An 11,830-nucleotide genomic window follows, 5' to 3' on the forward strand; every position below is an offset into this window, starting at 1 on the left:
AGGAAAACTGAGGTATAAACAAAACCGGATGAAAGGGTGAAAGTTACAACTGAGACAAGAAACAGGACATCTCCAGGGTTTGGTGAAAGATGTGTCCTTTGTGTTCCAGGCGAAGCTCATGTCCGAGTGCAGCGGCAGCATCGACAGCCTGAAGAGAGTCAAGCTGATCCTGAACGACGACGAGGACCCGGAGGATCCAGGCCTCATCAGCAGCACGGCCGACAAGCAGACCAGCACAGGTAGACTAGACAGTGAGATGCACCACTCTGTTTGACTTCCTGGAACTGAAAATAACCGACTGACAGTCCAGACACAGACTCAGAATCTGGGACTTAAACATCCTGATGGTATTCAGTAGAAAGACCAAGGCTGCCGTTCAATATTCTTTGTTGCTTTGGAAGGTTCCTAACTGGGTGAAATGACCTGGGAGCATCTAAGTGGCACTTCTTTAGTCTAGGACACACTGAGGCATCCTTTACCAAAGCAAAAGAGATAAATCCCCTCCCACAATTCCTTGCAGCAGCAACATTTAAAGCGACGCACCATTCGGCTGTTCATAAGGTCAAAGAAAAGCGGTTAGGAAAGGACATAGAATGTTTTTTGTTTTTGTTTTTTTGACCTCAACCCAGTCCAGAAAACATTATATGGATTATACACGAACATGACATCAGTGTATTGTTAGGACTAGACTTTGTCAAAATCAAGACCACCACAAAATTCCCATAAATCTCATTGCAGATATTGCTAAAGGTTTTGTCTCTGGCTTTACTGAAGAGAATAAACATGTTGGAAATTATTTTCTATTGGCCTTTATGCCATAAAACCATTTCCCCAAAATGCTTTAAAAAGTTTTTTTGCAGGACAGACCTGGCCAAGATAAACATAAAGCACTGACACATGACTAATGCGACCTAACAAGCGTACAAAAACATCGAAGGGCTTTTCATCATTCCAGTTCACATTCATCTGCAGGTGTGATCGAGCGCTGGGAGCTGCTACAAGCACAAACCTTCAGTGACGAGATGAACATCAAGCAGGACCTGGAGCAGTGGCAGAAGCTCAACTCTGACCTCTGTGATGTCACTTCCTGGCTGGGCAGGGTGCTGCCCGAGCTGGAGAGGCTGCAGCGCATCGCGCCGTCCACCAGCATCCGGGACATAGAGGTCAACATCCGCAAACTCAAGGTAACACCAAAGGAAGAACAGGAGCAGAGCAATATGACTTCTTATGCAGGTTGTGTGCACAAACATTGAAAACCCTTTAGATAGATAAGTTTATTATTTTCATCCCAAAGTGGGGAAGTCTTGTCCAGGTTGTCCAGACACTGCAGAGGAACAATAGTAACACTAGAGAGAGAAATATATATCTTTAGAAAAAAAAAAAATACAACAAATAACATTTAAATAAAGTATCTCGATGCAAAGAATACAACAAACCTTTCACCTTTAAACCTTTGTATAGATTGTGTAGTGAAATTATATCTGCAAAATATCTATTAAATAGAATATGTATATATAGAACAGATGTATGTATGTATTTGTGAAGCAGAAATGTTTCTAAAAGCTGCAGTTTTATTGAAAGATAAATAAATGAATTCTACCGTATTTGTCAATTGCCTTTAAAAGTGCCCAGTTTATATAGATAAAGCTAAGCAAACTGAATCAAATGGAAATGTATTGAAGCGACTGGAAGTGTCTTATACATACAGTCCAGCAGGTCTCAGGTACTTAAAGGGAAATTTCACCTGACTAAATTATTATCTAATGGCCTATTTGGCAAAAAAAAAAAAAAAAAAAAAAAAGGAATACATTTTGTTTATCTAATTTCACTTTTTTATGAATTGTGAAGACTGGAGTGTCTTTAGATCCTGAAATGGCCTGAAAATGTCTTGAATTTTATTACCTAAATTCTGGGCCCCAAAAGTCCTTTACTAATATTAAATACAGCATGTAATCCTTTGATTCAGTTTTAGAGACCCTAAAAGTTTGGAGATTTCTTCTTTCATTCTCATGTTCATCTAAGTGGCAAAATCGGTCTTACATTTTAGCTGGAAGAAGCTCGCAGGCGTCCTGGAGATGTTTTGACCAAAGTGTCAGTCTGAGTGTAGAAGCGCTGTCATGTCACTGTAGTCTGGTGGAGCTGAAACTGGGAAATTTACCAAACTGAGAGAAGGAACGGAGGGAGGGACGGCTGTGGGACAGCACAACTTAGAGTTGAGGCTTTTACTGGAGTTACAGGACTCATGAAGTCTAGAGACATTTTCTTACTCATTTTCTTGTTTCATCCAAACTTAAAACAAGGATAATGTGCCTCATATTTTACATATTTTAACTTTGTCTTGGGGTAATGCAAAGACAACAAATGGATACTGAATAGACAACAGACCTATTCATAAATTCCAGTTCTTTAATAAAAAAACATTTTTTATATACTTTTTAGATACCATATAAAAGTCACTGTATACTTTATATACTTTTAAAGAGACTGTAGCAGTGATTGCAAGCTGAATTCTCTGAAGGTGTCAATTCACTTGTCCAATTACATGGATTCTAATTATGAACTTCTGTATTTTTAAGTGAGTGTTATAAAGCTGACAGTTTTTGCGTTTTTGTTTTTGTTTTGTTTTGTTTTTTTAATGTCCCGCTCCACTTGCTCTTGTTGCACTCCTGTGGCTTTTTGGTCGAGTGATCTCTCTGATTGGCTGTTTGGCAGCTTAGTGAATCAGTACATGAGAAGAGAAATTGAATTATTAGGGAGAATATATGGTAGCTGTGTTCATCTCAGGCTCTTGCTCTCTGTGTGATTTAATTCAGGAGGATGCACACTGCTGTAGGTCCTAATATGCAGAAATAATAATTTCCAAATTAAAAAATGACACGTGTTTGTGTCTTCTGCTTGGTTCCTCCAGGAGATGCAGAAGACCTTCAACAGCTACAAGTGTCTGATGATCTCCATCAACCTGAGCAGCCGTCACTTCCAGCGGGGAGACAGCGCCGAGCTCAGGGAGCTGAAGGACGGGCTGCACTCGGCCAACCACAGCTGGACGCAGGCCTGCGCCGGCCTGGAGAGCTGGGAGCAGCGGCTGCACGGCGCCCTCATGCAGTGCCAGGTCAGGGACGCGGCGGGGTTAGAAAAGGAGGGGAAGGTCGATGGTGGTGTCACGCACGTGGGATGGTCAGATCTGTTTTAGCCAACATATCTGAAATGGGCTGCGACCAAATGTGGTGGGACATTAACATTAGATTTATCGAGGCAAACTGCCAAGCGTGCAGCTTCGCTCTGCTGTTGATTCTCAACCAATGTGCAGCCAAACAAAACTGACTGGTGAGGCATAGCAAGAATTATTGCTTCTTCCATCTTGGATCTTCTCGTGGAAGCTGATGCCATCATCCAAAGCTCACTAGAAACAAAGATAACTTTGTCTCTTGTGTGTGTGTGTGTGTGTTTTGTTTTGTTTTTTAATGGAAGTGAATAAGAAGGAAAGTTTCATTGCATATTGATTATTCGGCTGCTGCAAACTGTTCTGAATTGCATGCTAGGATGCACCAAAATGAAATTAGACATTTTTCATTTCATTTTAATCTTTGTTTATCCAGACATTATCTATTATCACTGAGCATGCATGCTCTTTTCCATACAGTTTTGATCACATTCACACCTGAAAGCTGACCAATACAGCCACAGTCTTACACCTTTGGCCTCTAAGTAGCTCCACTGTAGGATTTGGGGTTGAGCACCTTGCTAAAGGGCATCTGGACAGGAGTTGTTGCTTACATGTTCCCAGCTGGTCCCAGGATTTGAACTGGTAACCCTCCACAGCCATAAGCTTGCCTCACAGTCCCACCTCCCAGCTGTTGCAGTTATGCGACATAGAACTTTATTTCAGCTGTGAATTCACTCACTAAATGTTTTCATTGTGAAAACTTAACAGCTGGATGTCAGCAAATGGGGCAAAATGACATTGGTTTTAGCTTACACATCCTCAATGCAGTAAGTAAAAAAAAAAAAAGTGCGACAGCATCATCATCTATGATGCAGCAATAACAGATTCTCCCATTTGGAATGAATGGAGCTTCCATTGGAGTGTAAAGCATTCAGCACCGTCAATGTGATTTTGACAAAAGCGGGAAAATACGCTCACGCATTTCTCACTTGTCCCCGGCCTGCAGGATGCCATCTACAACTCATATGCTGTATCAATAATGAACCACATTCACTCATCTGTGTTGTATTTTTGTTAGTTTGTCATGATGTTAGCTACAGCAGCTTTTAAAGGCAGCGCCGTCCTGTAATTCACTGTGACGCAGCTAAAAAGAGAGGGGTAGCATCTCTGGCGAGGAGCTGGATCGACTTTGTGGATTTACCGTAGACTGAGAAGACGGGAAAAGATCAGAGAAAGGCTTGCATTGCTCACATTGATGTGGTTGATGTTTTTAACAGCAGATACATCATTTCAACATAAATAAAACTGTTAAGGTCAAGGTGTTCTTTATCATCCCTGAGGGACACAGCCAGCAGAAACGACAGTCAACACACACCAATCCACACTCAGTCTACACAAAATACATAATGTGATTGAAAAGAGCGACGGCAGCAGGGACACAAGTTTTTCAATCTGACTGTAACATTTGAGTCAAGCTGCTGACCTTCGTCCTCTGAAGCTCGTCTTCCTCTTCCTGCAGGAGTTCCATGAGACGCTGCACTCCCTGCTGTTGTGGCTGGCGCAGGCTGAGAGCAAACTGCACGCCGTCAACGTCGCCGAGCCGCTGAGCTCCCACGCCGCGCTGCTGGAGCACCGGGACACGCTGACGGTGAGGAGACCGGCTCCGTCACTGCCATGTCAGGGCCACACAGTTTGACGTTTAAAAAAGCAGTAATAAGTCATAAGTCAGTTTATTTTGTATCGCACATTTAAACACTACAAGACGTTGCTCACAGAATCAGACAATTAAAACAAATTAGAGCAAAATAAAGCAAATTAAGATATTAAAATAAAATTAAAACAAGTACACAACATTAGATAAGAAATAAAAAATATTACAACAAAATAAAATGAATTTAGCTATTAAAATAAAATTAGAACAAGATACACATCATCAGATCAAAATAAAAATATATCAGAACAATAAAATGAATTAGGCATTAAAATAAAATCAAAACAAGTTGCACAAGATAAGATAAAATGAGTAGCTGAAGTGGTAAAATGAAATGAACGCCATGTGCTCTCTGTCGCCCCCTGCTGCAGAGCCTGGAGGCGGAGCTGCGTGGACGGCAGCGGCAGGTCTCCTCGCTGCAGGAGATCTCCGCCCAGCTGCTCCTGCAGGCCAGCAGAGAGGACAGCGTGGAGGCCAAGGAGAAGGTGCACGTCATCGGCAACAAACTGCGGCTCCTGCTGCGCCAGGCGGCCGCTGACCTGCACACGCTGCAGGGGAGGCTGGTACGTCACCACACCTCTGTCTGTCCAGAGACGCACTCTGCTCCACATCAACACTGACTGCATTCGTGCACACATGTACACACTGACAACTGGGATTTAGACACTCCTTTGTCTTCCACTGTACCAGCTAGTTGAGGGGTCTGGACCTTTAAGTTCACTTCTGTAAAAAAGGCATTCTGAAAAATTATACTTTTTTTTCCGTATTTATGTTGACTACAACTCCTCATTACTGTTTTGAAATTCATACCCAGTTTATCTTTTATTAATATGAAATGCTGTGGCTGCTACCAGAAGTGTAACACACATCACGTCTGTGTGCCAAAGTAAAGACCTAAAAGACTCTAAATGTGTCAGGACAGCAAATTGAAAAACATTTGTTAACTGGCTATAAGATGAATCACTATTGTCTTATATTAACTGACAAAAGAGAGGAGCAAGTTTTATTTTATTAGAAATGTTGCATCTTATTTCATCAAGAGTTTGGTCAGCTAGTTGGTATTAGTGAATTACACAAACTCTCAGGTAGAAATGGAATGTAAAGTACATTTCTTTCAGGTCTGTATTTCCATTCAGTGAGACTTTTTACATGTCAGAGGGAAATCTTGTACTTTTTCCTGCTCTACATTTATGGCTGGACTGACTAGTTACTTTGCAGAAGAAGCTTTTCCATGCAGAACAGTAAAATGTGCTGCATTGTTAGAGTGGAAACTATAGCCAACAGGATATCTGCAACATTAAAATAGCTTTAACAGGTTAATGCAGCGATAATTTAACTCTGTGAAAGGAACTGTTCTTCACAATGAACTGCTTTCACTTGAGTATGAATTAATGCTTGTTAGTTTAGCTCTAAATTCCCAAAATAGAGTAAGCAGAGACACCAAGCTCAGAAGAAAGGTCAGAAAAATGCCTCTGTCTCCTCGGCCTGGTGTTGATGAGCTGGTTTGGGTCTGTCCGGTCAGTGTTGTTTGATGATGTCACTGGTTGTTTACCGTCTCCCAGGAAACCAGCCCGGACAGCTCGGCGATGGACATCGGCCTGGGAGCGCTCGGCTCTCCTCTGCTGCTGCAGGTCAGACCTTTACAGCACTTTGTCCGACTCTTCAGGAGGGGAACGTCGAGTGCGTTCACCTCCTGTTACTGTTAAGGTCAAACTCCGAATTTAATTAAACCCTACTATAATATTGTCATATCAAACGCACTCATTGTGGACAGCTAGTTTTCACTTTGCCCTAAATCTGGAGCTGAGGTTGGAGTGTTTGCTGTTAGCAGCTCCTGCATTGTAGTTTGTAGAGTATTTACAAAAATAAAGTGAACTGGTCCTTAACCTTTAGATGCAAACATGTTGAAACCTACACTCTTCCATGAGTGCACACGATTCAGTGTATTTTTCAATAATTTAAGAATATTATTTCCATCCTTTTGCTCAACTTAATTAAACAAATTTGATGTGCACAGCAATGATTTATAATTTAAAACTGGTTATTTGTGTAACTCCTTTTAAAGTGTATTTAACTAGTGAATAACCGGTATACTTAACATTGAAACTAGCAACCCACCTTCTGTATGGGCTTCCAGACTAATTTTGCCCCCAGGCTGCAGGTTAGTGTTCATGCAAAAATCTAAAACAAACGTCCCAGACCAGTAGCCTCAGCATCTCGCTCCGTCTTGTTGCTCTGGTTCTGTTTACCCAGCCAGCCTGTAATAATGTCAGCAAGCTGCTGTCAATAATACCATACAAATACAACAACTACTATTACTATTACTAACCAGCTAACCTAGCTGCATGGTGTTAGCTGGTGATGTAGGCAGGCTGATTTGATGAAAAAATAATAATTAAATAAATAAAAATTCAACCTGTGGTAATTAATGTGCCAGGTTACGCACTTGTTATTGATTTAGTGTCATGAGAGAGTTCCAGCAGTAAACGAGATGTATTCAATATTGATAATATTGATGTGACATGATATATTATATAAAATAATGTGTAAAATAGTCCTGATAAGTGGTTACGCTACCGACATTTGAAGTGTGCTCCACAGGGAACAGGCTTTATGCTTAATAAGGATCAAATGTTCTCATCAGATTCCATAGGAAATGCATGTGGGTCCCTTTAGACCCACTTATGGAAACCTGGGGTAGTAACACAAAACATCTATTCTCTTAAAAAGAACAAAAAGTAAATAACAAATTTGAATGGGACAGGATCATAAACAAGATTTTTGAGAAATACTTACAACATGAAAAGATCAAAGATTTTTATTGGAAAGATATTGCAAAAAAAAAAAACACGGGTCATTTTGGACCCATTTATGCATCTCAGGGTTGAAGATGTTTTGACTTTGCTGTAGCCACTCAACACTGATGTTGTTCATATTGTTGTGATGCGTTCACTGTACAGCCAGTATCTGCTGTGATCCGCTCTGAGGCTTTTATTTGCTCCCTCTTTCTCCAGGAGGAGGCTGGAGTGCAGGCCCCTGCCGGCGCGCTGCCAGGCACCAGACGGTACGCTCACTGCAAAAAAAGCTGCATTTACACTTCAGGCCTATATGAGTTTACACCTGCTGACCCATATCTGATATCACTGTGCTTACACCTAACACCTGAAACAACCTGCATGCACACACACCTGAAACACAGGTAAACAACAACACACAGGTACAGAAATGGAAGTGACAACAACAACACTGATATAAACATTAGAAATGGAGGCAGACGAGACTGGCGTTACTTCGCTGGCCGCCGTCGGCCGTCGTTTTCCCTGTTCAACAGTCTGCAGCCCCGAGCTTTCCCTGTTTTGGTCTAAATTTTCCACGTGTGTTGTGTGTTTTGGCAGACAGGTGTGTGTGTGTACGTCATTGGTGGTGATGACAGGGTATATCTGATCTGTCCACTTACACTGCAGTGGCATTGGCAGACATCCGATTCATATCTGATTGTTATCCACCTATGATCATGGCCTGATTCAGATCTGACCATATCTGATCCCATGTGCTTTTTTTTCCTGTTCACACGGTCGTGACGCATATCCAAACTGGGCCACACGGGAGGAAAAAAATTGGAATTGTGTGATATAATTAAGTATAAGTTACACAGTGTTGGTTAGGCTGGATGTGTTTCCACTCTGGAAAATGCAAAACCACCGTTTGCTTCTCCATCTGCCTCCAAGGTGAAATACTTCAATACGAAGTATTGGTTTTTTTGTTAGTTTGCAGCTCACCATCTTAGTTATTTGTGTGTGTGTGTGTGTGTGTGTGTGTGTGTGTGTTGCCCACAGGTACAGTACCAGTCAGCACTACCAACACTAATAAAAATATTACCGATGGGTTTCTTGAAATTTGGCATCATTGTAGTATCAGTCATATCGGTTCATGTGACGTCCCTACGTGTCACTTTGCATCTGGTACTAGAGTGCCAATTTTTAAAAAAAAAAAAAAAAAAAACTATAAATGTAAATGAATGTAATGCTGGACAGACAGTTTTGCTGATGTGTTGGTGCACTTCTCATCCCACTCGTCCTCTCCGTCCTCACTCAGGGAGGAGAAGAGGGATTCCTCCCCGGATCGGCCCTTCTTCTACCGGGTGCTGCGCGCCGCCTTCCCGCTCCACCTGCTCTTCCTGGTGCTGCTGGTTCTGGCCTGCCTGGTGCCGCTGTCCGAGGACAACTACAGCTGCACGCTGTCCAACAACTTCGCCCGCTCCTTCTACCCCATGCTGCGCTACACCAACGGCCCTCCGCCCACGTGAGACCGCCGCGCCGCTTCCCGGTGAAATCCGTCTCCGAGGCTGACGAGTGAGGTGAATTTCCCAGGTTGAAATCCGGTTTGGGACTCCTGAGCGGCGTCGAGGTGCGAGAGCCTCACACCGCGTGGAAATAAAAACCACCGGCGGCACCGCTCCTTCTCCCCGAGCGCCCTCTCACTGCAAGGGCACCACTTTGTGTTTTTGCTTTTTTAATCAAGTCTAAATTTTACTGGTGTATTTAAAAATGTATTTATTTATTGTTTGTAGAGCTCATGTCAGTGCGCAGCTTTTCGCCGAAACAAAAAGAAGAAGCCATATCACTGGTTTGTTTTTTTGAAGTAAAGAGGTTTTTCTATGTAGACCGGACTCGCCAGGAAACGTCCCCCGTCAAACGTCTTCAGCAAAGGCAAATTTCAAGATTTATTTTGATATCTCTATTTTCATTTTTTTGTATGAATGATCACAACAGTGTGTGGGACATAGCTGTAATGACAGAGGACAGCTATTACCAAAGCTTTCAGAAATCGAGGAGAACACTAGCCATTTTCTACCACAACTGCTGTTTTTAATGTTTTTCACAGGACAGCCACTTGACTGTAGCACATTTTGTACATATTGACTGATAAGAGGTGTGGGGGGTTTGTCATTTCTTTGATTTAGAGGTATGTACACTGTATAACGTGATTTTTTTTTTTTTTTTTTTTTTCCCAAATTGAATAATGGTAGTGACTCAGCAGCAGACATGCCTTTCTGTAGCCAGTGGGTTTGAAAAGAGAAATCTTTGATTTTTATCTACTGTAATTTATCAAATAACAATGTACTTTCAATTTTTTTGATGCATTTTGTATATAATGTTGAACTACTGAAAACGATTAGGTAAATTATTGAGGATAATTTGTATGAATGTGTGTGAGTATGGCTTTGAAACCTCATTATACCCGGGTTGAATAGTATTTGAGAGAGTTAACCTGCCTGGAATAAAAAATATTCTGTATTAAGTTAAACACAGCATAACACAACCACTGCCACAAACCTCAGACTTTAACAGGAAAGTGTTTGGGAGTCATTCAGCATGCTGACTTTTTTATTTTTTAATTGACAGCCATATCAAACTGAAGCATTTTGGCATCGGACTGCCAATATTTCAACTATTTTCATAGAATTTTTTGAAAGCAGGTATGCTAAAGGTTTTCCAGATACTTTCCTGAGATGAAGTTTTTGAAAGCTGAAGGTGAAACCGCATCAGTGCACAGCAGCATCACTGAGCCGGCGCTCTTCGCTCTGCCCTGTAATGCAGTGAGCGCCTCTCGTCTGAGTGTCGGCAGGTGAAAGCGTCTCCTCAAATCCTGTTTGCTCCACGTTTGACTTTATCAAACTCTCGTCTCATGCAGTTAAATGACGCTGTTACGTCAGACTTCAAGCAGAACGTGAATGTAAGCGATCCTTTGGGCATTGAATGTAGCTGTGTACGTGCACAATCAAAGACCCACCATCTCGAACGCTAATGATCAAATATCACAGAGGATTCTGTACAAACTGTCAGTGGTGGAGAAGTGACCTGAGCTGAAACCCAGGGAGCACCTGTACTTACCTTCAAACAGACTGAGCAGGTTCATCTCTGATGGGTTAAATCTGTGATCCTGTATTGATTTTACCTTTTTAAATCCCTTTCTGTCATGAAGGAAACATGCAGGTTAAAGCCTTTTAATCCTGGAGTTGATTGGGACGTGAATTGAACTGCAGGAGGTTCAACTCAGTGACTTAGCTCCACGTTGTTTTGTACATTCAGTGGCGAATTCACAAAGAAAGGACTTGGGCTGCTGATAGAATCATGAGCGGTGCATCACTTGCTGTCGCTATCTGGCCCATCTCAAGGTCCGAGACGCTGCGCTAATGACATGACAACGCAAACACACCCCTAAAGTTCTGCAGCTGATTGCAGTTACTCGTGTGAATGTTGCCTTTAGGCCAAGAGCACCAGGACGATGCGAGGCTCGATGTCGTCATGTAACTATTTGACCTGGCAAACCCGAATCTGTGGCTAATGCTGGTCTATATCAATCTGTGATCTTCTCCTTTGAAATGTCTGCTCTCGAGCTCCTGGCATGATGATGCCTGGCTGCAGTCGGACAGTCTGGGCGGGACGCGCCTTAGAAATGCACTTCAGGTCCCACCGGCTCTGTGAAGATGCTAATAATCTCACTGTAACTGCGTGCGGCTGTCAGCGCTGCTCTTGGTGAACTGGACTGCTTTCACACTGAGGCTCATTTGCACAGAAAGGGGCCAGTTTTGTACCAAACGTTCGCGCAGCGCCTCGTTTAAATACGTGCAGAGAGAGAAAGGGAGACGGCGACGCACTGACAGCGCAGTCAGGCCTGCAGCTCATCTTCTGCAGGTGCTGTGTGAATTTTTGTCGTATTTGCGCAAAAGCCACTCAGTCCTTTTGTGAATCCGCCCCTGGGAGTACACACACACACACACCACCACCACTTGCATCAGTGTATAATCCCAGCCACACACTCTGTGCTCACAAGGCCAATAGAGCAGAAACAACAATGGTGTATACAGTTTGATTTATTAAGTGAATGCTTATTTATGGGATGTATAGATTGTCATTTCTGATTGACAATAAAACCTTGTTTGCCATGATTTA

General features: G+C 42.4%; 1 protein-coding gene across 1 annotated transcript in view; it reads left to right on the forward strand.

The window, feature by feature from the left end:
* The window catches only part of syne2b (spectrin repeat containing, nuclear envelope 2b), a 175,809-nt gene extending 163,979 nt beyond the window's left edge, over positions 1-11,830 (forward strand). Inside the window, exons 124-131 of the mRNA XM_030044847.1 lie at positions 110-239; positions 973-1,184; positions 2,909-3,109; positions 4,683-4,811; positions 5,246-5,437; positions 6,437-6,505; positions 7,889-7,938; positions 8,970-11,830. Of these exons, the coding sequence (XP_029900707.1) occupies positions 110-239; positions 973-1,184; positions 2,909-3,109; positions 4,683-4,811; positions 5,246-5,437; positions 6,437-6,505; positions 7,889-7,938; positions 8,970-9,180 (1,194 nt within the window). The 3' untranslated portion in view covers positions 9,181-11,830. The remainder of the gene's footprint in view (positions 1-109; positions 240-972; positions 1,185-2,908; positions 3,110-4,682; positions 4,812-5,245; positions 5,438-6,436; positions 6,506-7,888; positions 7,939-8,969) is intronic.

The sequence above is a fragment of the Myripristis murdjan genome, chromosome 22, assembly GCF_902150065.1.
Source record: "Myripristis murdjan chromosome 22, fMyrMur1.1, whole genome shotgun sequence".
In the NCBI taxonomy this organism is placed as follows: domain Eukaryota; kingdom Metazoa; phylum Chordata; class Actinopteri; order Holocentriformes; family Holocentridae; genus Myripristis; species Myripristis murdjan.